The sequence below is a fragment of the Mus caroli genome, chromosome 12 (assembly GCF_900094665.2).
Source record: "Mus caroli chromosome 12, CAROLI_EIJ_v1.1, whole genome shotgun sequence".
Taxonomy (NCBI): Eukaryota; Metazoa; Chordata; class Mammalia; order Rodentia; family Muridae; genus Mus; species Mus caroli.
The window spans coordinates 79,159,438-79,184,498 of NC_034581.1; the positions used below are offsets into that span (position 1 = coordinate 79,159,438).

Sequence of the window (25,061 nt, forward strand, 5' to 3'; positions counted from 1 at the left end):
TCCTCCCGAAGCCCAGGCAAGGCGGGGATTTGGACCATGCTAGGGGCGGAGCTTGCGGAGTAAGATGGCGGCCTCCAAGGCCTTGTCACTAACTGCCGAGGCGGTCAGGGCTGTCATTCCTAGGCGCTCGGGAAGGTATCGAGGGTGGAACGTCACTTAGGAAGGGTGTTGGGTTCTGCGTCTTCAGGATAGATGGGAGGCTAAATCTCACGCGGGGTGGGGTGTGGGGTGAAGGCTTGGCAGTTCAGAAGAAGGTGTCCCCAGATTTGGGTACGAGGCGTCTATAGAGGGTCATCTGGTGCCATTTCCCGGGTTCGTCTCCCTTCTTCACATCGCAGGCTCCTCGCCGTCTTTCCCAGGCCTTTGATCCGCTGGGAAACAACGTCTTCCATTCCAGAGGCTGGCGAGGGACAGATCCGCCTCACAGACAGCTGCGTCCAGGTAGGAGGTCGGACGCGGGGCGGCGGTGCCCAGGAGGGCCCTAGAAGACTTCCTAGTCACCGGTCCCGTTATCTCCGCTTGCTTGGCATTCTTGATCCTCTTTCCTGAATTTCAGAGGCTTCTGGAAATCACCGAAGGGTCAGAATTCCTCAGGCTGCAAGTAGAGGGAGGTGGATGCTCCGGATTCCAATACAAATTTTCACTGGATACAGTTATTAACCCCGACGACAGGCAAGGAGGACGGATGGGTCGCTAGAGGCTGTATCAGAGGATAAAAGTGGCCCCAGTTTAAGATGCGCTTTTATTCCAAACTTCCAAGCGTCTAAGTTTGCTTAACACTATCACCCTCTCTGTACTGTGAGGATACAGCAAAGATTTGTCCTCTTGTTTCAAAATAAGGAAGACCATGATTTAGCGTCCGATAGGTAGTCAAGTTGAGAAAGGCTGAACCAGGGCTGGAGAGATGGCTCAGTGGTTAAGAGCACCAACTGCTCTTCCAGAGGTCCTAAGTTCAATTCCCAGCAACCACATGGTAGCTCATAACCATCTGTATGGGATCTGATGCTCTCTTCTGGAGTGTCTGGAGAGAGCAATGGTATACTCACATAAAATAAATGAATAAATAAATAAATCTTTAAAGAATATATATACACCAAGGTTCCACCCTAAGAAAAGGCTGGACTAGTTTCAGTCCGAACCCTTAAATAATCCTTCTGCTTTTTTACATTGAATCTTTCTGCTTCAGTCCCTTCTGCCCCTGCTAGAAGTCCTAAGCAATATTCCATGCATTGGAGAACAGGATGTACACCTCTGGGCTCAGGGTGTTGTGTTCTCGGTGTTTGTGGTATTTGTCATTCATGCTTTCCTCTTGTCTTTTCAGGGTATTTGAACAGGGTGGGGCAAGAGTGGTGGTTGACTCTGATAGCTTGGCCTTCGTTAAGGGAGCCCAGGTGGACTTCAGCCAAGAACTGATCCGAAGCTCGTTCCAAGTGTTGAATAACCCTCAAGCCCAGCAAGGCTGCTCCTGTGGGTCATCCTTCTCTATCAAAGTCTGACGCAATGTCAGATGACCCAGGGATTGCCACCACTGCACCAGTGTGAACCACCCGGGAATAGTAGAATTCTAGAGGTTTCTTTCTCATCATGTCCGGCTCTCATCTTATTTAATTTAATCCAGGAGTGTCTTATTCTACCACTGTTAATTATGGAATGTGAAGCTTTTAACTCTTGGCCAAAATGCTCTCTCTTCTCCCAGTACAATGTCAAGGCCACATCCAAAGGCTGTTACCTCACCTGTAATCACTGGTTGGAACCCAGTGTAATTTGTAGCACCTCTAGGACTCCAAAATTTGGAGTTAACCTCTCTAGCCTCCAGAATTGTTTATATATCTGTGTATAGCTATATATAAAACATCATTATAAACTAAATTCTTATCGTGTTTTCAATCAGGATCCAGTTTGGGTAGCTTGAATACCAGAATCGAGACCAAAATTGGTTAGAAAGGTAAACAAGATATTGTTTGCTGTCTCTCTCTTTCTTCTTTCTTCCTTCCTTCCTTTTTTCCTTTCTTCTTTCTTTTTTTCTTTCAACAGGGTCTTATAGGTAGCTTCAGTTTTGGACTCTCAATTTTCCTGCCTCAGCCTCTTCATGCTGGAACTGCAGACCTATTACTACTAGGCCTGGGTTGTTGTTTCTTCTTCTACTTCTACTACTACTTCCTCCTCTTCCTCCTCCTCCCCCTCCTCCCTCCTCTTCTTCCTCCTTTCCCTCCTCCTCCTTCTCCTCCTCCTCTTCTTGTGGTGTCTTGCCCCCTACTCTCCCAGGATTGGACCTAGGGCATTGTAACTGCTGGGTAAACACTCTAACACAGTGGTTCTCAACCTGTGAGTCACAACCCATGGCAGTCCCATTTATTACAACTCATAACAATAGCAAAATTAGCAACAAATGTAATTTTATGGTTGGGGTCACCACAACATGAGGAACTGTTTTAAAGGGTCTTTGCTTTAGGCAGGCTGAGAATCTCCAATCCAGCACTTGAATTATATTCCTTGACTGTTTTGCTTTTCTATTTGGAGACAGGGTCTCACAGAATTTCCCTGGCTGGCCTTGAACTTTCAATACCCTAGTCTTGATATTCCAATAGTTGGGATGACAGGCCTATGTCATAGTCCAGTTGTATTGTACTATTCTTGAATGTCTTAGGGATTTATCCATGTGTTCTATGAAGGCCATTTCCACTTGCAATATTACAGAGAAATACATTTTATTGTCATGCTCATGAATCTACTAGGTTTTATAAAGCCAAGAGATCTCCCCCACCTCCAAAACCCAAAAAAGTAAGTTTAGCTAAACCCCTCTTGATCGCTGAATGACTTGAAAAGTAGCTTTTGAGCCGGGCGTGGTGGCACACGCCTTTAATCCCAGCACTTGGGAGGCAGAGGCAGGCAGATTTCTGAGTTTGAGCCCAGCCTGGTCTACAAAGTGAGTTCCAGGACAGCCAAGGCTATACAGAGCCACCCTGTCTCAAAAAAACAAAAACAAAAAAAAAAAAATGAAAAGTAGCTTTTGTACTCCATGCCCATCTATGACCATTCAGTAACTGAGTTTGCCTACCTCCTATAAGAGGCCTGTGGTTTTATGCAGAGGGGGAAGTGGTCCTTTCATTACTTGTAGACAATAGAAGAGAAGTTTTGTTTTGTTTTAAATGTACACAGTGTTCTCCCTGCATGAATGCCTGCAGACCAGAAGAAGGCTCCAGATCTCATTATACATGGTTCTGAGCCACCATGTGGTGGCTGGGAATTGAACTCAGGACCTATGGAAGAATAGCCAGTTCTCTTAATGTCTGACCTATTACTACTAGGCCTGGGTTGTTGTTTCTTCTTCTACTACTACTTCTTCATCCTCTTCCTCCTCCTCTTCCTCCTCCCCTCCTCCCTCCTCTTCTTCCTCCTTTCCCTCCTCCTCCTTCTCCTCCATCTCTCCAGCCCTCTAGAATGGACTTTTTTTTTTTTTTTTTTTTTTAATGTAAGTACACTGTAGCTGTCTTCAAACACTCCATAAAAGGACATCAGATCTCATTACAGTTGGTTGTGAGCCACCATGTGGTTGCTGGGATTTGAACTCAGGACTTCTGGAAGAACAGTCAGTTCTCTTAACTTCTAAGCCATCTCTCCAGCCCTGGAAGGGACTTTTTAAAGAGTGAATTAAAATATAAAAAACCAATAAAATTTGTATTTCAGATTCTCAAGTAATTTATCTGTGTCTTTAAGACATATTTATTTGCTTGTCCTTCCATTGCAAGTCACTAGTCAAAATGTAGCCCAATTAACTGCCAACATAAACAAAACACATCTACTATAAACTGACAATAACCTGATAGCATGCAAATGCTTCAGGCTAGAGAATGTTTATTCTTGATAAGTTATATTTGCTGAGTTCTTACAACATTTGATTCCAAAATTTGTAGATTGGCTCGACAGGATTAATGAAGCAAAAAGTAAGGGCAGTTTAAATAATGGCACGAATTCATAGCAATCTATTCCAGGTCAGTGTGTCTCGTTGTCTTTCTCTTTGTCTGTCCCTCTCTGTGTATATGTGTGTGTGTCTAAGTTTATACTTTTGTATAATATACACAAAAGTCAAAAGGAAGCAGCCTGTGTATACATACATTTGAAGATCAAGGGGTAAATTTTCACCTTGAAAAAATGTCATTAAAGAGGGCGGCTGAAGAGATGACTCCGTGGGTAAGGGCACTTGCCACTGGCCTGGCAGTGGTGGTAAAGCCTTTATTCCCAGTACGTGGTAGGCAGAGGCAGGTGGATTGAGTTAAAGTACAGCCAAGGCCACAAAGAGAGACCTTGTCTTGGGGGAAAAAAAAGGAAGGCTTGCTGCTCTTCCAGATGACCTAGGTTTGAGTTCCAGAACACACAACCATTTGTAACTCCAGCCCCAGGGCATCTGACACTCTTCTGGTCTCCTCTGGCACTAGAAACACAAATGGTGTATAAATATACACATAGGCAAAAACATATATACAAAAATCTTTAAAGCCAAATAATGCCCTGAGAAAAAAGATGCATGACATTCATCACAGATCAGCCTCAAGGGCAGCATGTTTCCAAAGCTGCCTTTCTTTACAAGTCAATGTTAGACCAGCAGCAACTACAGAAGCCATCAAGATGAGTTCCAAATTATCCTGTGCTCCAAATCTCACTGTTGCTCGTGGGCATCCAAGAGTTATTTTAGTCTCTCATTTTAATCTTAAGTCTCTCATTTTAATCTCAATTTAATCTTTAATCTCATTTAAATCTAAGAACATCTTCGCTTTCATTGGTTTTCTATTTTCATAATTGGCACGGTCCCTGTTGGCAAACTTCCAGTTGTCCCCAGCAAAGTCTCATAGACACGTCAAGTCCCACCTTATCATCTTGATGATCTGCCTCAATCTTCATGCTCATCTGAACCGCTAACATCTCAGCCTCAGGATTAAATCCCTAATGACACTCCTCCACAGGAAAGATCTCTCTATATAACAAGAGTTCTGCTCTACATCAGAGCTCTCCTCAAACTCTGGCAAACCTGAGCACCAGTGTTCTTCACTAAGGATGTTTCTTGTCTCCTGGGTTCAAGCTCAATCCCCTTTGCATGAGCTCTGTGCACCGGAGACTTTCGGATAACTTGGTTTTGCACTGGGATGCCATGTTTGCTACAGTGCCTGCCAAGAGTCCTGCATTAGTAAAGCTTTTAAAAGCACAGATTCTAGTAATGTTTAATGTACTTAAATGTGACATTTAAATGGGCTACACAACCCGATACAGTTATATTATAGTGCTGCAAGCCTAGAACTGTTTAGACAGATACTAGAAAGAGAATCAATATCACAGTTACTAACAGATAACTTAGTTTCAATGGGGAAACCACAGACAGGTGGACTCAGGAAGCGTTACTAGTTAAATTGATCTTTTGCTTGGCATCTTAGAAGTAGCAAAGAGCTGGAGAGCTGGCTCAGGGGTGAAAAGTATAGACGGTTTTCTGTGAGGACCTTAACTCCATTCCTAGTACCCGTGTCAGAAGGCTCCAGAGAACCAGACCTCCTCTTCTGGCCTCCAAGGTCACATTGCACTCAATGGGCATACACCCCACTCACAACCACACAGAATTTAAAAATCTTTAGTCCAACATGGTGGTATATATTTTTAATCCCAGCACCCAAGATGCAGAGGCAGGTGGATCTTAATGACTGAAGGCCAGCTTGATCTACAGGGCAAATTCCAGGCCAGCCAGTGTGCTATAGTAAGACCCCATCTTAAACAAACAAAAAAATTGCTTGTTAAGCAAAAGCTTGTATTTATGTACTATATAGGAGTTAGTCATCTAGCAAGATAATTTACCAAAGAAAATGAAAGTAGAGATCAAAATCCAAAACTATGACAGAACCTTACATTTTCAATGTGGGGGGAAATCTAGGACTTAGAAACAAGCCTATCATGTGCACAGAGAGGTCAGAAGGGGACAGATTGCTCACCTGCCCATGGAAGGAGGCAGATGTGTGTTTCTGTTCTGTATGTGTGCAGTGCCTATGAACGCCAGATGCCCTGAGATTGAACTTGACAGTTGTGAGCCATCCTGTGGGTGTTGGGAATCAAACCCCAATCCTCTGGAAGAGCAACCGATGCTCTTAACCGGTTAGCCATCTCTCCAGCCCCTGGAGCCTACGCTTCCAGAGTATTTCTTGTGGGTTATTGATGTAGTGGTTTTAAAATTCCCAAGTGTGAGCAGAATAGCTTTTGTTGCTAAGTATATCTTTCACTAAATTACAGTGGCCAAGCAGGCAGAGATAAGGTCCCTTAGAATGCAGTTGCCTCCTGGTAATGGGAGAATTCAATTCTGTGTTTTGAAAGGCAGGATAGAGAAAAACAAGAACAGTGCTTCATGTTATGTGAGAATGGTTTTTATCGAAGAATGTCCTTCAGGGAACTTAATCCCAGAGGTGGGGAACACTTGATGAGACAACCGTAGTGTAAGAGTGACTTGTACCTGTGGCTTGAGGGATCGATGGTAGCTAGGGGCCACTGGAGTATTGGCTCAGACAAACAACCTTCTAGGGGTTCTCTTTTGTGTGTGTGTGTGTGTTTGTTTGTTTTCCAAACAAGCCTTCTCTGTGTAACAGCCCTGGCTGTCCTGGAACCATTGTGGGTTTTCTACAAGCCCTTTCTGACCAAATGCCCTCTTTCTGACAAGCCAGGAAAGCCAGCAGACTGACATTTCTGCCAATTTCCTCACTGCTAATTCGCTTAAGGAAGCTATGCCCTTTCTGTGGCAATGGAAAGATCTCTTGTTCACCCTCTACCCCTGCACCTTTCTTTTTTCCTTTCGTTTCTTGAGCCAGGGTCCTGATAGGTCACCTAGGCGGGCCTCGGACTCCTCCTGTGGCTTCAGCACGGCTTGAGTTACAGTCCTTTTAGGGTCGGTGGGATTACAGCTGTGTACCACCAGGCCTACTCACTGTGACTTTTTTTTTTTAGATTTTTATTTTATTATTTGTGTGTGATATGTGTGTCTGTGTCATCATACGCTATGTATGTGAGGATACCCGTGTAGGCCCGGAGAAGATGTTAGATCTGGAGAGCTGCCCAACTGGGGTGCTGGGGACCAACTCCAGTTCTCTGGAGGAGCTGTGAAGTTCCCTACCTGCTGAACCATCACTCGGTTCCCACTCCACCCCCATTTCTCTCGTTTAATCTTTTCCAGGTTGGAGTTTGGTGATTAGCCCAGGAGTGGCTTGTTACACTGTGTCTGCTCATACTGGCCTCGAACTCTCCAACCTCCTACCACAGCTTCCTAGGTCCCAAGAATTCCAGGCGTATTCCATAGCCAGCTCTCCAATGATTTTAAAGAAGGTTTGTTAAGGCCTTAGTTGTTGCAGAATTGGCTTCTATGAAAGTCTGTGTCTGAGAAATATCCCCAACCCTCTTTCTGTCTCTCTCTCTGTCTGTCTGTTTCTGTTGGGGAGGGGTCTGAGCACAGGGAGTCATCCAGGCTAGACAGTATGACTTAGGTTTCCATGGCTACAACAAAACACCATGACCAGAAGTCAGGTTGTGGAGCAAAGGGCTTATTTGGCTCACACTTCCACATACAGCTCATCACTGAAGGAAGTCAGGAGGGGAACTCGAGCAGGGCAGGATCCTGGAGGCAGGAGTGGATGCAGAGGCCATGGAGGGATGCTGCTCACTGGCTTGGTCCTCGTGGCTCCTCAGGATTTTATTCATCCACCCCGTCACTCTCCTGCAAACCATATTGTTTTCAAGAGTTTACTCTGAACATGAAGTAACACATGCACACGAGTGTTCTTTGCAGCTTTATGGACGAAGGTAAGCAATGGAAGGCAGTGGAATTGTCGGCCAGTGAGGCACTGGCTGAGGGAGCTATGACTTAGTCATCCCCACCACCAGCAGACAGTGTAAAACAGGATGAGGCATTGTTGACTATCTTGTTTTGAAGCAGGATCTTGTTTTGTAGGTCAGGCTATTCTAACTCTCGCAAGCCCTTTGCCTCCGCCTTCTGAATGTTGGTTTTATCAACAACACGAGGCAACATGAGATAAATCTTTTTTTGGGGGGAGGTTTTTTGAGACAGGGTTTCTCTGAGTAGCCCTGGCTGTCCTGAAACTCACTCTGTAGACCAGGCTGGCCTCAAACTTAGAAATCAGCCTAGCCTGCCTCTGCCTCCCAAGTGCTGGGATTAAAGGTGTGCGCCACCACACCCGGCAAGATAATTCTTTATGAGCAAATATGGAGTGAAAAAAATATATACCTGGTTGTGGTGGCCCACACATGGAGTTCCAGCACAATGGAGGCAGAGGGTCACTTGTTCTAGGCCACCCTGGCCTGCTTAGTAAGACTCTGTCACAGAGATGGGGGAGGGGTCACTGTGCAGAACAGCACACGCTGCATATTACTTCTGTTTTTAATAAAAGGCAGTGTGTGTACGTGCAAGCAGCCTGTCCAAAGGGTGACCAGGCAGACAAGGGGTGGGGGGCTCTGAGGGCAAGAGCACAGTGCCAGCAGGGCATGCTTGGCGATGGCAGATGGTCTTTGAGGATGGGTGTAAGGTGGAGTCTGAGGTTAGTAGTGGCCCACTCTCCTCAGACACACAGTAGCACATCTCCCAAGCTGTTCTACAGCCTCCTCCCCTCCCCCAGTGTTCCCAGGGTATCCTTGACAGGTGTTTACACTGCCATCTTGTCTCAACATTCCTTAGTAGTGGTTTCTAATCTTCTGATTACAAAGAGCTCTTCAATAAATACCCTCTCACACCCGTGATTTCATAGTTAATGAGAACATATCTGAAGGTTAAAGACCTAGGGGTGGAATTACTGGGTCAGAGAGTTAGTTTTTCGCCTGTTATAACTGTGAGAGACATTGTCATTGTGCTCGTTAGACACTGAGCCAACATACACGTCCATCAGTTGTCACGAGAGTCCAGTTCACCCAAGGCTAGCCACCTAGCAGTCTGAGCAAACTTTGATCTTGGCTAGTCTTTTAAAAGTGTCCCCATTCTCCTTACCCCTCCTTCACCGTGTTAGGGAGAGCACCCCAGGATCTTGTGCATGCTAGGTAAGCACTCTATCAAGTGAGCTAAATCCCCAATTTTCCTGCACTCTAAGTGAAGTTTCTGTTATTAGCAAAAGAATATTTTCATTGGTTTAGGAACTATGTGTTATTGTCTGCTGAGATACAGTGGCTTACAGAAAATTATTTAAGCTCCCCATGTCTCAGTTTTCTTGCCTGCAAATAGGAATAAAGTAGCAAATGAGCTTGTTGGATGATTAAATAAAATTTAGGCACAGCAATCATTACAGTGCTCAGACAGTAGGCACCCAATAAGTTATTTGACGGCTGACAATCAGAGCAGCAGGCAGGGCAGATTAGATTTAAGAAGTAGCAGTCATCACCATGTCCTCTGTCAGATACAGCCAGTCAGGGGAAGGCAGCCAGTCTGCTCTGCCTTAGGATAGCATAGAACCTGCTGCACTGTACCAGCGCCACACTGCCCTGGAGCCCAGTCATGCGGGCTCGTGGAACTGGATGTGGAACACATGCAGGTTCATCTCTAATCTGACCTTTAGATTTAACCAGTGTGATAAAAATGGTATAATAGGAAATAAAAACTAAGCACAGAAGGGTCCAGATGAACATTTTATTCCCCCATGCTCCTGAACCCCCAGCTAGCTTGTATGGAAGTGCATTTCTTAGAGGGAACAAGGGCAAGTGCTTCTGAGTGGAGGAGATAAACAACTCTGAGAACCTGGCCTCCTCTGCCAAGACCAGCTGAAAAGGAGACTTTATATTGTTAGCCCATCTATTTGGGTTTCCCCATAGGGATAGATGTGCCTAAGAAAGGCCTTTGCAGATGGGCGCCAGAGCTTGTGACAAGCCTCACTGCAGGCACACAGAGCCTCTAAGGGGCTTCAAGTACTTATTCGCCCAAAGCAACTCAGTGTTTTTAGAGTTCTTTCACTCTTGGCTCCTCCTTTCGTATCAGCTCGCCATGTTTTCCACATCCCTCTCTTGCCGCACTTTCTCAGGCTCACTGTTCCTCGTCCTTTGTATTTCTTACACTCAGCGAGTTAGTATTAGTCTTCATCCTCTGAGATGAGGGGCCGCAGAACTGTCTAAGAGGTGGAGATGTGGCAGAAAGAGCTCATGCCAGCTTGGCCGAGTGGTGGTGGTGGTTCTCAGAGGGGACACAGGAGCCAATCCCCAAACCCTCTCTTGCTCCACAGATGGTGAAGAGGCCATCCCCGGGCGGATGTAGCCACTGTCCCCATTACAGAACAAGTAGGATGATGTGTGCCTCACAACTGGAAAGGGGTACCTGCAATGTTTGCACAGCCTAAGAGCACAGCCTGATGAGTGCCCTATCGTGTGGTCCCGGGGACAGACTGGTGGGCGGTGTCTCATGGCCAGTGGCTGAAGCATTAAGATATTTGTGGTGTCTGAGCCAAGCAATGGCATAGAGGCAGTGATGGAAGCTCACACCCAGAGTTAAGCTGGAAGAAATAAAAAGTTGGCAAGGCTGGCAGAACTGGGTCCAGAGCCCGGGCCTGATGTCATCACGTCGTCTTCCCAGCGCGATGTCTTCCCAGCTAGGGAAGCAATCTTAAGTCCACAGCCTGTGGCTGAAGCCATTTTCCAGATAGCTGCCCACAGCAAGCCCTCACTTCTACTCTTTGGCCGCACAGTGTGGGGGGCCTGGCTCTGCCACGTAACCTGGCGAACAGTGGCAGCGATAGGAACCCTCTGTGTTCTCACAGTGACCGTGTGCACAGAGTGCTGCAGGCCCATTCAAGTCTTCACACTCGTTCACATCTATGGAAGCAAAGAAGAAAGCTGCAGGGGTCTCTGGGTCCCTCTAGCCACCAGCCCCTTCCCCCTTCCCTGGATATGATACCCAAAGGCCCCCTCTTCAGACCCCCTGCCTCATCAGGCCGCCCCAAACAAGTCAACTAAGGGACAAAACCCAAGAAGCAGTCATTTTAGCATGCCCAAGACTATGCCTTCATGTCTTTGCTTCTCTTCTGTGGAGGATGGACCATTAAACCTGTCTTTGGGGCTTCCACTTTCACTAGCTTGACACACGCCCACTAGGGGGCAGCAGCGTGTTTCCCGGCTGCCCTAGCCCGGAGTCCTGTGGTAGGCGTGGCTCTCACTGCTCCAAACTCACCCACACAGGCCATGTGGGCCGCATCCAGCTGGAAGCCCTCAAAGCAGTCACAAGTGTAGCCCTCCCGCACACGCACGCAGCGGCCATTCTCACAGCCATTCAGGATGCCACATTCCTCAGCCTGAAGGCCTTCGAAGGAGGCCAGGGGTTCTAATAGAGTCAGAAAGAAGAAGGCTGAGGTCTGAGGGTGTAGGTCCCCGTGTCTCTCACCCTACACCCTCCAGTACAATGGTGGTCGCTGTTGCCTGCCGAGGGTGGGGTTGACAGTGGATCGCAACAGCCCTACAGAACGACACTGCAACAAAGGTCACACTCTCCTTAAGGTTTGGGGTGACGCTTGGCTGCCTGTGCCCAGTGTGTTTCCCCTTCCCTGTCCTCCCCTGGCAGGCAGGCGGAGGGGGTGAGGGGACGGCAGGGCGTGGCTCTTCTCCAGTTTTGCTGCACGTACCTGAGTGGCTGGCTAGATACTGAGGCTGAAGTTCAGAGGGCTGCAGAGGAGTCTCAAGGACAGGTGTGTTGTCCCCCAGCTGGCTGGCTGGGTTGGAGAAGGGAGGCTCACGGGCAGTGTCCTCGGGGCCCAGGTAGTTATAGAAGGGGGCCCCATCTGGGCCGTAGAGGTTTTCAGGCAGATCGTCCAGGCCAGGGCCATACTCATAGCCTGGCCGGAAGTGGATCCCTGCTCCGCGCTCTGCCTCAATCCGAGCCACGTTGCACAGCTGAGCATAGACCTCTGTTGGGGAGGAGGGAGAAAGGTGCTGGGTTTTAGCTCTTGCTAGCTGAAGCTCGGTAAGCTGGTCCTGCTGGCTCTTGGCCCAAGAGGAGAACACATGGGGGTTCCTGACCAGGCCTGCGCCTTTCTTTGTCCTGAATGACCTGGATTAAGGGCAAGGCCTGGGCTTCCTGATTGCTCTCTTTTCAGGGTGATAGTACCCCCATTCCAGAGCTATGCCCAGATCTGCGGGTACCCTCTTACCAGAGCTCCTGGGCGGACACAGAGCGCACTGCTGGCTCCAGGCCTCCCCATCTTGGCAGCAGCATTCTGTATAGGTGGTATGGTGCCCACGCAAGGGCTGGCTGCACACATCATTGGTGACTTTTTTCCAGCAGATGTCCATGTGGATGTCATGGTCAGGGAAGTCCTCTGGTGGCACATACCCCAGAAGACTGTGAGTCCCAGGCCAGGTCTGCACCCCTGATGCCCACACCCCCATCTACTCACCCGTGCTGCCGGTGCTGTTCACACAGCGCTGCCCACTGAGGTCTAGGGTGAGGGGGGGATTGCAGAAGCAATGGAAGGAGCCTTCTGTGTTCACACACTCACCGTTCTCACAGGCCAAGTCCTGGCATTCATTGTGATCTGTGGTGTGAGGAAAAAGTGGAGAAGGTCCAGAAGTGGCCTTTTGACAATGCTCACAGAAGGGTTTGTCTAAGGAGGCCCAAGAAGATGCCCACCCAGGAAGGGCTCTCTCTAGGAACCGTCTCTGACAGCCTAGAACTGCCCTTGCCTCAGACCCACCTGCCGCAGTGGGCATCTTTCCCAGGAAGGGGGACTCTTAGCAAGGGTGGAACTAAGGATTAGCAGGGCCCACGTGAGTCCTCACCCTGGCACTTCCTGCTGGAGGCATCATAGTGGTAGCCAGGGTTGCACAGGCAAATGTAGCCAGGCACTGTGTTGAGGCATCGGCCATTCTGGCAGAGAGCAGGCCCATACAGTACACACTCATCGGCATCTGCGGGAGGACAGAGTGAGGCGAGTGGGGGTGGGGGGGGAGGGGAAGAAATGGCAGGAAGGGGTACTTATAGTCAGAGGCTCTACATCCAGCCCTCTGAGTGAGATGGGTAAGTTGCTTAGGTTCTTCTTGCCTCAGTTTCTCCTCTAAAATACTGCTTAACCTCTTGCAATTGTAATGAGGATTAAGATATGCTAATACCCATAAAGCACTTTAAATAGCACTTGACACAAAGCAAGCACTCAAGACAAGCCGCTTGGTGTCCAGTGGGAGAGTGCAGGAAGCCACTGGCTTCAGTTCCAGCAACACACACACACACACACACATCACTTACACACATGCACACATATACACATATCACACATACACAAGTGTGCACGCACACACACCCTCACACATACACTCACGCACACACTTTTTGTTCCCATTATTTCCTTCTCAGGACTAGCTTTCTCAATAAGGCACCAAGGGATCCAGTACCTGAAACTCTCCAAGAAGACAATGAGCTCCCCAAGGTTTCTGCTTTGGTGGGTGGAGCCAGAGAGACAGCTACTGTCCTGACCTGGGTGGCAGTGCAGTACCTACCCCAGTCTATCCTTGAGTCCTGGTATGGTGGTGGTGAGGTTAAACACCATGGTGCACCCTCTAGACTTGAGGGCACAGGGAAACTGAGTTCAGGGTCATGCAAACATTTCAGGAGGACCTTGGCTAAAACTTTCCAGCTAAAAATATCTGGGCTGGAAAAGCCCCAGAGCCCAAAGGACAGAAGCCATCCAGAAGCCGGAGCTGGGTGTAGGGCTTCCGAGGGCCACCTAGAGGACTAGGCCAGGGTTCACTCTGGCAAGTGGAGTTTGAGGAGGAGAGCGTTGAGGATGCTCACCTGTATACATGGTTTGTCCAAATGTCCAGGCTCCTTCCACTGGGATGTAACCTTGACCACTGGGGCAGAGCTGACTGAATTCAACTGTGTACGAAGGCATTCAAGCACAGAACATGTCATGTCTCCCTACCTCCAATTTTTTGTTTTGATTTTTGACTTTTTTGAGACAGAGTTTCTATGTAGCCCTGGCTATCCTGGAACTTACTCTATAGACCAGGTTGGCCTTGAACTCACAAGAGATCCACCTGCCTCTGCCTTCCAAGTGCTGCGATTAAAGGCGTGTGCCGCCACTGCCCTGCCTCACCCTCATTTTTTTTTTTTTTTTTTTTTTTTTGGTTTTTCGAGACAGGGTTTCTCTTTATAGCTCTGGCTGTCCTGGAGCTCACTTTGTAGACCAGGCTGNCTTTGTAGACCAGGCTGGCCTCGAACTCAGAAATCCGCCTGCCTCTGCCTCCCAAGTGCTGGGATTAAAGGCGTGCGCCACCACGCCCGGCTCTCACACTCATTTTTAAGGGTCTAATTTTGTAATAGAGGCTGGCCTGGATCTGTGCTATGTAGCTCAGGCTTGCCTCAAACTCATGATCTTTCTGCTTCAGCCTCCTGAGGGCTGGAAGCTGGAATTGTAGGCATGTGCCATTACCCCTGGCTCCTTCTCTGTCCCCCTACCACACTGCAAACTGACCCTAAGAGTCTTTGTAGCCCTCGAAGCCTTACCTGAGTCCTCAGATGGGCACGGCACACAGGCCTTTCCCCATCTGGCACCCTGAGTGCAGCAGCACTCGGCCTGTGTGGAGTTCTGGCCCAGGATTTGAGAGCAGGGAGGACCACCATTGTGTTCAGAGTAGCATTCCATGCGGATAAGGCTTGGAGCCTGGTCCTCTGTCCGGACCTCTGGGATTCTCTGAGCTGTGTGTGACAGAAGCCCCCTATGACAGTCTGTTCATGATCCTTTGAGGCATCCCTGCCCTTAAGTTGATCTTTTAAACTTAGTGTCTCTAGAGACCTTATGGTGTACAGTATCTCATGTGGTACCCTTAGCATCCTTAGGGTGGCTCATGTTGTCCACAAAGAAATTGCATCTCAGAAGTTACATTTAAGGAGTTTGTTTGTTTGTTTTCAAGACAGGGTTTCTCTGTATAGCCCTGGCTGTCCTGGAACTCACTTTGTAGACCAGGCTGGCCTTGAACTCAGAAATTCACCTGCCTCTGCCTCCTAAGTGCTGGGATTAAAGGCGTGCGCCACCACTGCCCAGCCATTTAAGGAGTTATTAAGGGGTGAAATGGGACTCTGACTCCAGTGCCTCTGATGCCCAAGGCCCTGATGTTTCTAATGTACTACTTGCCAACAACCCCCACGGGCAATCCCCATCTCTGGCATACCATATGAACATCCTTCTGGTCCCTTCTGCCTCTCAGGGACCCCAAACCATTCTCCCCTCCATTTTTCCTTATAAAGTTCCCCTTACTTTTTTTCCAAGTCACTGAATCCAGCTGAGTTATGGTCTAGCCTGGGGTAGAGTAGCAATGAGAAGGGTAGGGTCCAGCTTAGTTCAACTTCAAGGCCTCCTTAATCTAAAAGACCCATTCAAGGATTGCGTGGTCTCAGGGTCTCTGTAACAAACTCAATCAGAGGTCCCCTGGAGGGCTATTCTAGGTGACAGAGCACCCTGAGTTTCCCTTGGTCATCCTAGCCATTCAGTGGGAATGTTGTCTGGCATGTGCTGGCAAATGTGGCCCTTAGACTCCTGTCCTCTCTATCATCCAATCGTAACCCACACCCCCAACACTGGCCCACTGAACTCTACTAAGTGGCTGGAGCTGGGATGGCTTTTATAAGCCAGAGTCCTTATGGAAAGTGGCAGGAAGGGAAGGTGCCTCCCAGGTCTCACCTCCAGCCACCCGAGGACGGCAGTGTCCTTCTTCTGCGTCGTACTCCTCAAGGTCACTGGCACAAAGGCACAGGAAGGAGCCTTCCACGTTCTCACAGAGCGCATCCCCACACACTGCCACCATGAGCTCACACTCGTTCACATCTGCCAGGCACGAGGACAGAGAGGAGGAAGCGAGTGCACCCTGCCCCTGGCTCCAGCCCACGCAGGCAGGTTCTCCTCCCCCAAGAGGACCACGCTTGGAGGAAGCAAAAGTAGATGCGGATTATCGGGAAGGTGGCCTGGTGGGTAGAGGGCGTGGTATGGAACAGAGAAGAGGGGTTGCTGAAAATGGTTATGAAAGCAAACAAAGAGGAGCGTTCCCTCCTCTGGGTGTCTCATGTCCACAAGCTCTCTAAGGAAGTGAGTGGGACAGGAGGTCTCTTTCTTCTTTGCTTGCTCCCTCGGCAGCAGGACTGGCCTTCCATCCTACCCGCCCAGCAGCAGTGCTAGCTGGAGGGGAAATCTCCCTCCCTTGTGATTTCCACGATCACCCTTGGGGGTCCTATCATGGAGCCCCAGAAACAAGAATGTGTCTGGAGAGGGCCTAGTACCTCCTTTCAAGAAAGACAACCATTGGTGGAAATGAGAAGGGTCCCAGCGTCTTTCCTAGCCCAGACCTGGGGTAGCCCGCAGGCTACTCACCAACACACTCCCAGCCTGATGGTGAGGTCTCGAAGCCCTGGTCACACAGGCAGCGGAAGGAGCCATCCGTATTGTCACAGAAGCCATGGTTCCCACACACAGTGTCATTGGCACATTCATCTATGTCTGAGGGACAATGGGGACCAGGGTATGCATAGTCCCTATGTTTGCGGGGAGTACTTATTTATCTGGTCTATTAACACCAAGATTTGAAAACAAACCAATGAACAAACAACAATAACAACAAAAACAACCCCTGGACACAGCACAAGAAACCCTTAACTCTAACTTCCCTCTTTAATTTTTGTGTAAGCGTCACTGTACAGGAAATACACAAATTTCAAAGAAGTGCCCAAACAGTGAGTGTTCTTGGGAGAAATTGTTTCTAGTTCAATGAAGGAAAAACCAACTGTTCTCCGCTCTCCTCACTCCCCTGAGCCCTCCTTGGCCCTCTTCAGCCCTCCCCAGCCCTCCTGCCTTGACCTCCCTCCTACTCACCAATGCAGTCTCCATTTGGCGCCACATAGAAGCCAGGCTGGCAGCCCAGGATGCAGCGGTAGGAACCAGGACTGTTCTCACACCTCCAGGCTCCGCACACTGGGTCTTCACGGTCCTCACACTCATCAATATCTGTCCCCAGAGCCATGAGAGGGGGCAGATGTGTGTCTCAGGTCACTGCTCTGACCCTACCCGGCTGACATTACAAGCTCATATCCCTCTGCTTCTGAGGTCTCTTTCAAGTCACTGTGCTCACCTCACCCCAAGCAGATGCACTCAGGATAGTTTCCCCTGACCCAGCAGGGTTGGGCATCTAGGAAGACAACTACACACCATTTGGGAAGCTCTGAGAGCGAGTGTGCTCAGCCTCCTCTGGACCATTTTCACCCCAGTGAGGATCAGGGAGCTTTCTTCAATATCTATCTCCCTTTCCAATTTCAAGATGGTCTGTAACCATCTGTCCTACCAGAAGACTTTGGTATCTGCTGGGCTCTGCTGGTATAAAGATTATTGTCTTTATCATGCCAGTCTCGGGCAACCCCCCCCCCCTCCGTCATCAGAATCTCAATAAATACAGTATACTTTGGATCCTGTAGAAAATGCTTTACTTCCTGAGAAGCTGTGTTCATTGTTCCAGGGAGCTAAGGAGGACATGGGGACAGAGGCGGGCAGAAGTAAAGCCGAGCCCCACCCTGTCCCTAGAGTCCTTACCCACACATTCTCCGCTCTCTGGGGAGGGCTGGAATCCAGTCTCACACAGACAGCTGAAGGAGCCCTCTGTGTTGACACAGTGTCCTCCCGGACATGGGTCTGTGGCTGCACATTCATCAACATCTAGGATAGAGATGCCCATGAGCAGATGCAGCTAACAGTAGGATAGAGATGCCCGTGAACAGATGCAGCTAACGGGTCTCTTTAGAGCTTGCTAGGGGCCCAAGCTGCTTCATTCCGACCTCAAGGAGCCCACAGAAGAGCGAGGGAGAAGCTCAGAGTAGGAGGATCAAGGGGACCAGTCCAGCGCCAGGAACCTGAGGCCACACTGGGGGAGGGCGGGCTCTAGTGTGGGGGCTCCGTCAGCAGGAGAAAGGGAACACTGAGACCCTGGAGAGCATGCACATCTGCCACAGGCATCACAGAGGGTCCTCTGACTGACTCTAAGCACTTCCTGGATCTTTCACATCTCCCCAGTCCTCCCCAGTCCCGGGCGGGCTGTGGGCATGCTCTTCACTTCAGTAGTGTTCAGAAGGGACTCTGATCTAGACACCAGAACTGCTGGTGGACCTTAGACATAACCACGCTGGCTTCTTACCCTGGCATCTGGTGCCCCCCTCAGCACTAGCAAAGCCGGGTGCACAGAGGCAGAAGAAGGAGCCCAGGCTGTTGAGGCACTCGCCGTGAGGGGCACAATGCTCTTCCCCAACACACTCATTCATGTCTGCAGGGACAAGATGGGAAGGGCGTGTCTCCAGGGATGCCTTCACCTCTGCAAGACACACTGTCCCCAGCTCCTGATGGGAGACTTGGGTACTCACCCTCACACATGGTGCCATTGACCAGCTGGAAGCCCCGGTGACAGAGGCATTGGTAGGAACCTTCTGTGTTCTTGCACTCGCCTCCCAGGCAGCTGTTCTGGGGACCTTCACACTCATCCACGTCTGTAAGGCCACACACAGGGAGGGACCTATCACCTGCCTGAGGGGACTGGACCTGTGACGTTTATCTCTTTTCCCAGAGCAGCACAGCTGGGAGAAGCTCAGGAGAGGACCACGGGGAGAAGGATGGCAAGAGATCTTTCCATTTGGTCTAGCCTTGGCTGGGCTCCATTCTTGCCCAACAGTCCTGGCCTAGGGAAACCCAAGCCTCCTTCCCCTGTCTTGGGCTAAGAAGCAATGGGAAGTGAGTCGAGGGAACAGAAGCCTGGAGCTTGAGACAGTCATTTATTTTGCCTGTGTGTAAGTTTGTTTTGGGATAGGATCTCATGTAGTTAAGCACTGGCCTTGCCTCCAAGATGGCCAGGGATGACTTTGAACTCCTAATCCTCTTGTTTCTACCTCCTAAAGGCCAGGGTTACGATCCTGGATCATCACAGCAGTCCTGCCTGCTCCCCACCCCTACGTCCCTTCTCTCACTAAGTAGCCCTGGTTGGCCTTGGACCGGGCCACGCGATTGTTGGGATTATAGGCATTATTAACACTATTGGGAAGCACAATGGACAATCATAGAATTGTGGTTCTCAACCTTCCTAATGCTGCAACCCTTTAATACAGTTCCTCATGTGGTGACCCCAAATCATATAATTATTTCATTCCAACTTCATAACTGTAACTTTGCTACTATTATGAGTCATAATATAAACATCTGATATGCAGGATATCTGATATGCCTTCCCTGTGAAAGAGTCATTTGATCCCCAAAGGGGTCGAGACCCACAGGCTGAGAAACCCTGCTCTTGAAGCTCATAATAGGTGTCACTCAGTCTAGGCCAAGGCCCAAGGAACCACATGTGTCTCGTGTTTCTTGTTATCCCCCTTGGTGCCCCTGAGACACTGCAGCCTGCACACCAGTGCCTTCATGGTGTGTGTGTGTGTGTGTGTTTCTTGTTTCTTCTTGTACATGCTTGGTTAGTCTACTGTAATCCATCTGCACTCTCCCCACAGGGGAGGGTTCTCTTACCTTCGCATCTGTTGCCCAGGGGGTTGGGCCGGTAGCCCCTGTCACAGTCCTTGCAGGAGAAGGAGCCCACAGTATTGGTGCAGACGCCTGTGGGGCAGACTCCAGGGAAGGCACATTCATCCAGGTCTAGGCAGAGAGACAACTGTGGCCATGGACCCAGGAGGGCAGTCCCAGCAATGAAGCCATCCCTCGCTACACCTCTCGCCCATCTGGATCTCCAGAGAAGGGCAAGCCTTGGCCATATTCTATAAGGCGACCTCGTACTTCCTTCCTAGAAAGCTCCTTGCGTAGCCATACCTCCAGCTTACCTCTTTTGAGAGACAGTGTTATATAGCTCAGGCTGGCCTTGAACTCATTCTGTAGTTAAGGCTGGCCTTGAACTCAAGATCCCTCTGCTCCCAACCCCAAGTCCTGGGATCATGGTCATCACACGAAATCACTGTAGGTGACTTTAGCTTCTCTCTTGTCTCTGTGACCATTTGTCTCATCTTTGAACTTAGAAGTTATGTCAAGTTCAGAAGCTCTCTGAGGCCAAGTCTCCCCAAGTTCCCTCTAACCTAACCCAGAGACTCAGGATCAGCCCAAGGCTGGAGACAAACAGATGCAATTTAAGAGGGAGGGAGGCCTATATAATGTCCCTCTGTTACCATCTCTCCTGTTACCTTCACAGGCAGTGCCATCTTCGTTCACCCAGTACCCGCTCTGACAGGCTGAGCAGGTGAAGGAGCCCTCTGTGTTGAGGCAGAGGCCGGTGGGGCACGAGGCTCGGCTGGCACACTCGTCCACATCTGAAACAGGCCATTGAGTTCTGTATGGGATTCTGCAGGGCAGATATGCCAGAGACTCATAGGTGGGCAGGGAGTGTAGAAAGGATAGGTTTTGGCAAAGGATAGGACAGGCTTTAGGATAATTCAGGGTTGGCATGCAGAGGGAAAGATGCTGCAGACTTGATTTGCATGCGCCAAGAAGGGTGCTACATCTTAGTACCTCGGCAGCCCTTCTTGTCCGGGGTGACCTCATAGCCCGGCTCACAGGAGCATCTAAAGGAGCCTTCTATGTTGATGCACCTTCCATGGGTACATATCCCAGGGGTCAGACACTCATTGACATCTGTGGATAAAGTCCAAGAGGGTGCACAGGCCTCCCGCTCCTCCTTGCCCTTCTTCCCACTGCAGCAAGCCTAGTTCTTCTCTATTATGAGCCCATGGAACTGGCCGTCAGAGGGAATGTAGGCCAGCCACTCTTGGAGGGCCACGAAGCCATGCTCCTTGGTCTCATCTAGGCACAGCAGGGCCATACCCTCCTGAGTGTTCCTCAGCCACCCTACCTAGTCCTGGAAAATGAACCTACTGAGAATGCTAGAAATGAGGTGTCCAAGACCCCTGACTCATTCCATCGCGAGTCTCATCCTCTCTAGTCTCTTACCTGCCACCCAAACACCCATAGTCCATACTCAACAAGCAGTTCCAGTATGTGGGCGGGCAGTGTGGAGAAAGGCCAGGCTGTTCCTGGGTGGCTGTGGCTGTCTTGAGGGCCTGGGAACCATCTGCCCTCTCCAGAGCCTCAAAGCATCTATTCAAAACATGGCTCCTCCTAGAATCAGAACCTTGGGCCTTTTCCCTGCGGGGGCTGAGGAAAAAGAGCACTCCTTCCCACTTCATGGGATTGTTTTGGGAACAAGAAGTGCCATGACTATTCAGTGGGAGATGCTCCTCATACAGTACTTTAGTGTAGCAGGGAGCCTGGTGGCTGGATCTCTTCAGCCTAAGACCCTGCGGCTTCTCATCCCTGTCAACAGAAGCCAACCGCAGGAGCTTCTGGGACTTTAGGATAGAGCTTCGGAACGGATGTGGCTAGGCAGCAAAGCAGGGCCCCACCCTAGCTGATTCAGAGGGCAGAGTCCCATAACCAAAGCACACCCATACCATGCTCAGCATTGTCTCAGAATCCAGCCGGATGAAGGAGTACAATGCCCCTCAAGCCACTTCTGTCTGCCCACCTCTTCCCCTCCCTGTGTGTGGGGTCGACCAGCCATCCCAAGGTCAAATGACCCCCCTCAGTGCCTGGGCAATCAGCCCTTACCTACACAGCTCCCACTCTGGCCTACATAGCCCTCCTCACAGGCCAGACAAGTGTAGGAGCCAGGGGAGTTGACGCATCTCCCATCAGGGCAGGTACCAGGGTGACGGCATTCGTCGATATCTATAAAACAACAACCCCTCCCTTGGTCATCTCTGAGAGCCACGACCCATGGGTACTTCGTGTCTGCACATCTTTGACCCTGCCCTGTATGGGGAAATGGATGTCTGTTTCTGTATAGATGAACGCTAGGAAAAAATGACTCCCCGCAGTGTGTTCCCAACCCTCCCGCCTTCCCTCCCTCACTGTTCTAGAGCAAAGAATAATGAAAGGACTTAAAGACTCTGTGGGTGGCTGCAGTAACCGGTGGGTACTGTTAGCTGTATGAAATCAGAGAGCTGCATGTTTCACACTAGATTGTTTGGGATGGGCCTTCATGATGCCCTTGGTCAATGCTTAATCCTTTACAGGGCGTGGCCATCTGGGGGACAGCAGTTAGTTGGGCTGTTAAGGTCAAGTGCTTCCCTGGCCCAGGAAATGAAGGCTGAGCATCATTCTTGGGATTGGCATGGACCCGCCTTGAAGCTAAGTGCAGACTAAAGGGTGGAGGTTGGCAAAGCTCTGCTTATCTTCTAGCTGACAGGCACAGGGTCTCAGGACTCAGCTGAGACCCCAGGCAGCAAGGCTGAGTCTGGTTACTAACAGGACAGGCAAGAGAGAGGGGCTAAGGAGAGGGAGTGACAGCAGGAGGAGAAGCTTCGCCCAAGGAACCAAGTACAGGGTTCTTCACTAGTGACTTGCCTGTCAGGGATTCCAGCATCCAGGGGAAGAACCGAGGGAGAGAGGTCATACCACAGGGGCTAAACTCTGGGTCACAACCACAGGAGAACAATACGCTCTTCTGGCACAAATATCAAAATGCCTGGCCACTAGGTTGGCCAAGCTGAAGGAAACAGGAGGATTTATCCTCTTAAACTGACAATTATTCTCTGGGAGAAAGTCCAGCAGCTCAAGGGAGCCAAGAGGGTCTACTGTACAGAAGCAAGACCTCTTCAGCACCTATGGAGGTAACACAAGAGACAGGCCATAGGAAAGAAGCAAGCTTCCTGCAAAAGGACCAAAGACAGCAGGGAACAGTGCAGAGCAGAGCAGAGTAAGAGGTCTGAGGCTCAGGGTAAAAAGGAGGACGAGGGATGGTCTGGTCTGCAGAAGTCAGGAGTCATCATAACTGACTGTCCTAGGGACAAGGGCTTATCCTGAGGGTCTTGGAAGAGGAGATTATATCCTCAAGTGGTTATTGCGGTGGGTGGCTGCAAAGACACAGCTTCCATGGTAATAAGACTCATCTCTGGAGAGAGCCCTAGCTGGGTTGTCATGACACTAAGCTGAACGAAAGGCTTCCAGACCTCCAACTTTGGCCACCCAGGAGATAGTCAGCATCAGGCCCGCTGCTCCTGCCTCAGGTATCTGAAGGAAGATGGATAAAGATGGAACACAGAAGTGGTCTTTCTTCCAGGGATATGAGGCTTAAAAGATGGAAAAGGCTGGATTGAGGCAAGAATCCTTCTAATGCCACACTGATTTTTTTTAAAATAGTTTTAGGACATCAGCTAAGGTAGGACAACTGCACCTGCCAAGAGAAAGGGACCTTGAGTCTGTCCTATCTACACTGTGTTGGGAACACTTGCACAGAGTGTTTGTAGCACTAGATGCTGGGCATTTAGATGTGGGACTCACTAATGTTCAGAGTATAGCCTACCTCTTCATTTTGGGGTGTTTTACTTCCTGGTTCCTTGTGTTTGAGTGATACCATAGTGATAGCCAATAAGGTATGAAGGATATGATGTGCACAGCTTATGAACCAAAGCGTTTTGATGCACGCCAGCCTCAAGTATTCTCTTTCTTTCATGGGGACTAGGCACATCCCAGACACTGGTTATGAACGGTTTAGTCTAGCCAATAAGGAAGCATGGATTAGAGTTCTCACTGACTCTTGATAGACACCTGGCACTGATGAGCTAGAAGCTTGACTGTGTTCTCTATAACTAATTTCAGGGTTGTTTATTCGTGAAGCACAATCTAGTGCAAGTTGTTATGTTACTTCCAGCTTTCTTCTTGGATGAGAGCCCCAGGGAACAACAACGGTAACGTTAATATGTAAGGCATTTGTCAGTGAAGAAAGAGAGCGGTCAGAAGACCAGGCTAGCCCCCTCAGTCTTCACCTGAAGTAGGGAAGGCCTTTCCCTTCCTAGAGTGGACAGAACTAAGCCATTAGACAAGCTGATCAAAGGAGGCAGAGGAAAATTCTGGATGGAGTGAATTCCATCACCAGATAACTCATGGTAGCTAAACTGGAGCCTGTCACTGGGTAGAGATTCTTCTGTCTAGCCCAGAGTTTGGATTTTAACTTAATAATATGGTATGTTTTGGTAGAGTCCAATATTCTGGTTGGTTTGGGGAATATTTATTGCTGTATTTCCAGCCCATGGCTAGTATACAGCTGGCACTCAACAGATGTTTGCTGACCAAAAGATGAAATACTGTGCCTAAAATAATACACATAACCCTCTTAGTAGAAGGCTGCTAAAGAGACCGCCAAAGGGATCCAAGGAATGGTCACACCAGGGATTAATTTGTGAGTCTGCCATCCATACCCTGGGAGGATTCCCAAGCCTCTCTCCAAGGATCTGTCTCTGCATGAGGAACTGTGAGGGCACCCATCTGTGTTCCTGGTGAGAGTACAAAATGGGACTGAGAGGTGGGAGCCAGAAGTTCAGGGGGCCTTGCGTGAGAGTTGGGGACAGCTAAGGCCCTGGTGGTGTAACGGAGAATCCGTTCTCTGTCCATGGGAACCCAGAGTCCTGGGTGTGACGGAGATGCCATGGAGACTGATGCATAGGCCACTGTCCAGACCTCACAGTCTCTCACCAGAGACCTCAGGCTTCAGTGAAGAAAGAGAGAGTAGCTGCTTTGTTGGAGAAAGAAGAAAGGGAGAGGAAATTGACTGGGCTCCCGGAGAGACGGGCAGGGTCTGTGGTTACTGATGGAAACCTGGAGAAGCGTACAAACTACATCACTCTTTCAACAGTCCCGGAGTGTCTGCCCAGGGCCAAGAACTCAGCCTGACCTCGCAGATGCCGTGTCTGTCTAGAACCTTTCTTCCCGATGGGACGGAGCCACCTAGAGCAGGACAGGGATGTGGAGGAGTCTGAATACGATAGAGGGCCTGACAGTGTGCTTGAGCTGGTCTTGAGCATCAGCCCTCTGAGATGAGTGTGGCAATTTCCATTTCCAAACATGAAACACTAACACAGCGCAGGCCTGTCTGCACTGGAGCCTGTGCCTGCCCTTAACACAGACGGCTTCGTGTAAATCTGATCTTTTCAATGTTCTGGCATTTCCTGGTTCATTTCCTTTAGTTTTGCTTTTCTTTTTAGTAAGTCCTGATGTTAA

General features: G+C 49.5%; 2 protein-coding genes across 3 annotated transcripts in view; one reads left to right on the plus strand and one right to left on the minus strand.

The window, feature by feature from the left end:
* The first annotated feature begins 28 nt into the window (after window positions 1-28).
* Window positions 29-1,869, plus strand: Isca2 (iron-sulfur cluster assembly 2). Of its 2 annotated transcripts, none has more exons than XM_021179319.2 (4): window positions 29-135; window positions 339-441; window positions 557-672; window positions 1,322-1,869. In XM_021179319.2, exons 1-4 carry the CDS (start codon window positions 65-67, stop codon window positions 1,494-1,496), a joined length of 465 nt encoding a protein of 154 aa, XP_021034978.1. In that variant the 5' UTR covers window positions 29-64; the 3' UTR covers window positions 1,497-1,869. The 2 variants fall into 2 exon arrangements, with proteins under 2 accessions (XP_021034978.1, XP_021034979.1); XM_021179320.2 differs by having other exon boundaries at window positions 360-441.
* Window positions 1,870-9,635: 7,766 nt separating this feature from the next.
* Ltbp2 (latent transforming growth factor beta binding protein 2) overlaps window positions 9,636-25,061 on the minus strand; it is a 94,558-nt gene continuing 79,132 nt past the window's right edge. The window contains exons 19-36 of the mRNA XM_021178731.2: window positions 21,612-21,731; window positions 20,517-20,639; window positions 20,192-20,317; window positions 19,530-19,655; window positions 18,389-18,511; window positions 18,166-18,291; window positions 17,568-17,690; window positions 16,857-16,988; window positions 16,359-16,484; window positions 15,675-15,818; window positions 14,501-14,692; window positions 13,787-13,870; window positions 12,778-12,906; window positions 12,396-12,533; window positions 12,150-12,317; window positions 11,625-11,906; window positions 11,177-11,326; window positions 9,636-10,821 (exon numbers count right to left, since the gene is read on the minus strand). Coding sequence (XP_021034390.2) covers window positions 10,676-10,821; window positions 11,177-11,326; window positions 11,625-11,906; window positions 12,150-12,317; window positions 12,396-12,533; window positions 12,778-12,906; window positions 13,787-13,870; window positions 14,501-14,692; window positions 15,675-15,818; window positions 16,359-16,484; window positions 16,857-16,988; window positions 17,568-17,690; window positions 18,166-18,291; window positions 18,389-18,511; window positions 19,530-19,655; window positions 20,192-20,317; window positions 20,517-20,639; window positions 21,612-21,731 — 2,558 coding nt within the window. The 3' untranslated portion in view covers window positions 9,636-10,675. The remainder of the gene's footprint in view (window positions 10,822-11,176; window positions 11,327-11,624; window positions 11,907-12,149; window positions 12,318-12,395; window positions 12,534-12,777; window positions 12,907-13,786; window positions 13,871-14,500; window positions 14,693-15,674; window positions 15,819-16,358; window positions 16,485-16,856; window positions 16,989-17,567; window positions 17,691-18,165; window positions 18,292-18,388; window positions 18,512-19,529; window positions 19,656-20,191; window positions 20,318-20,516; window positions 20,640-21,611; window positions 21,732-25,061) is intronic.

Coding starts and splice junctions, on each gene's coding strand:
- Isca2 (XM_021179319.2), top strand. CDS start 65: ATGGCGGCCTCCAAGGCCTTGTCACTAACTGCCGAGGCGGTCAGGGCT. Junction 136..338: donor ATTCCTAGGCGCTCGGGAAG/GTATCGAGGGTG, acceptor TTCACATCGCAG/GCTCCTCGCCGTCTTTCCCA. Junction 673..1,321: donor GTTATTAACCCCGACGACAG/GCAAGGAGGACG, acceptor TTGTCTTTTCAG/GGTATTTGAACAGGGTGGGG.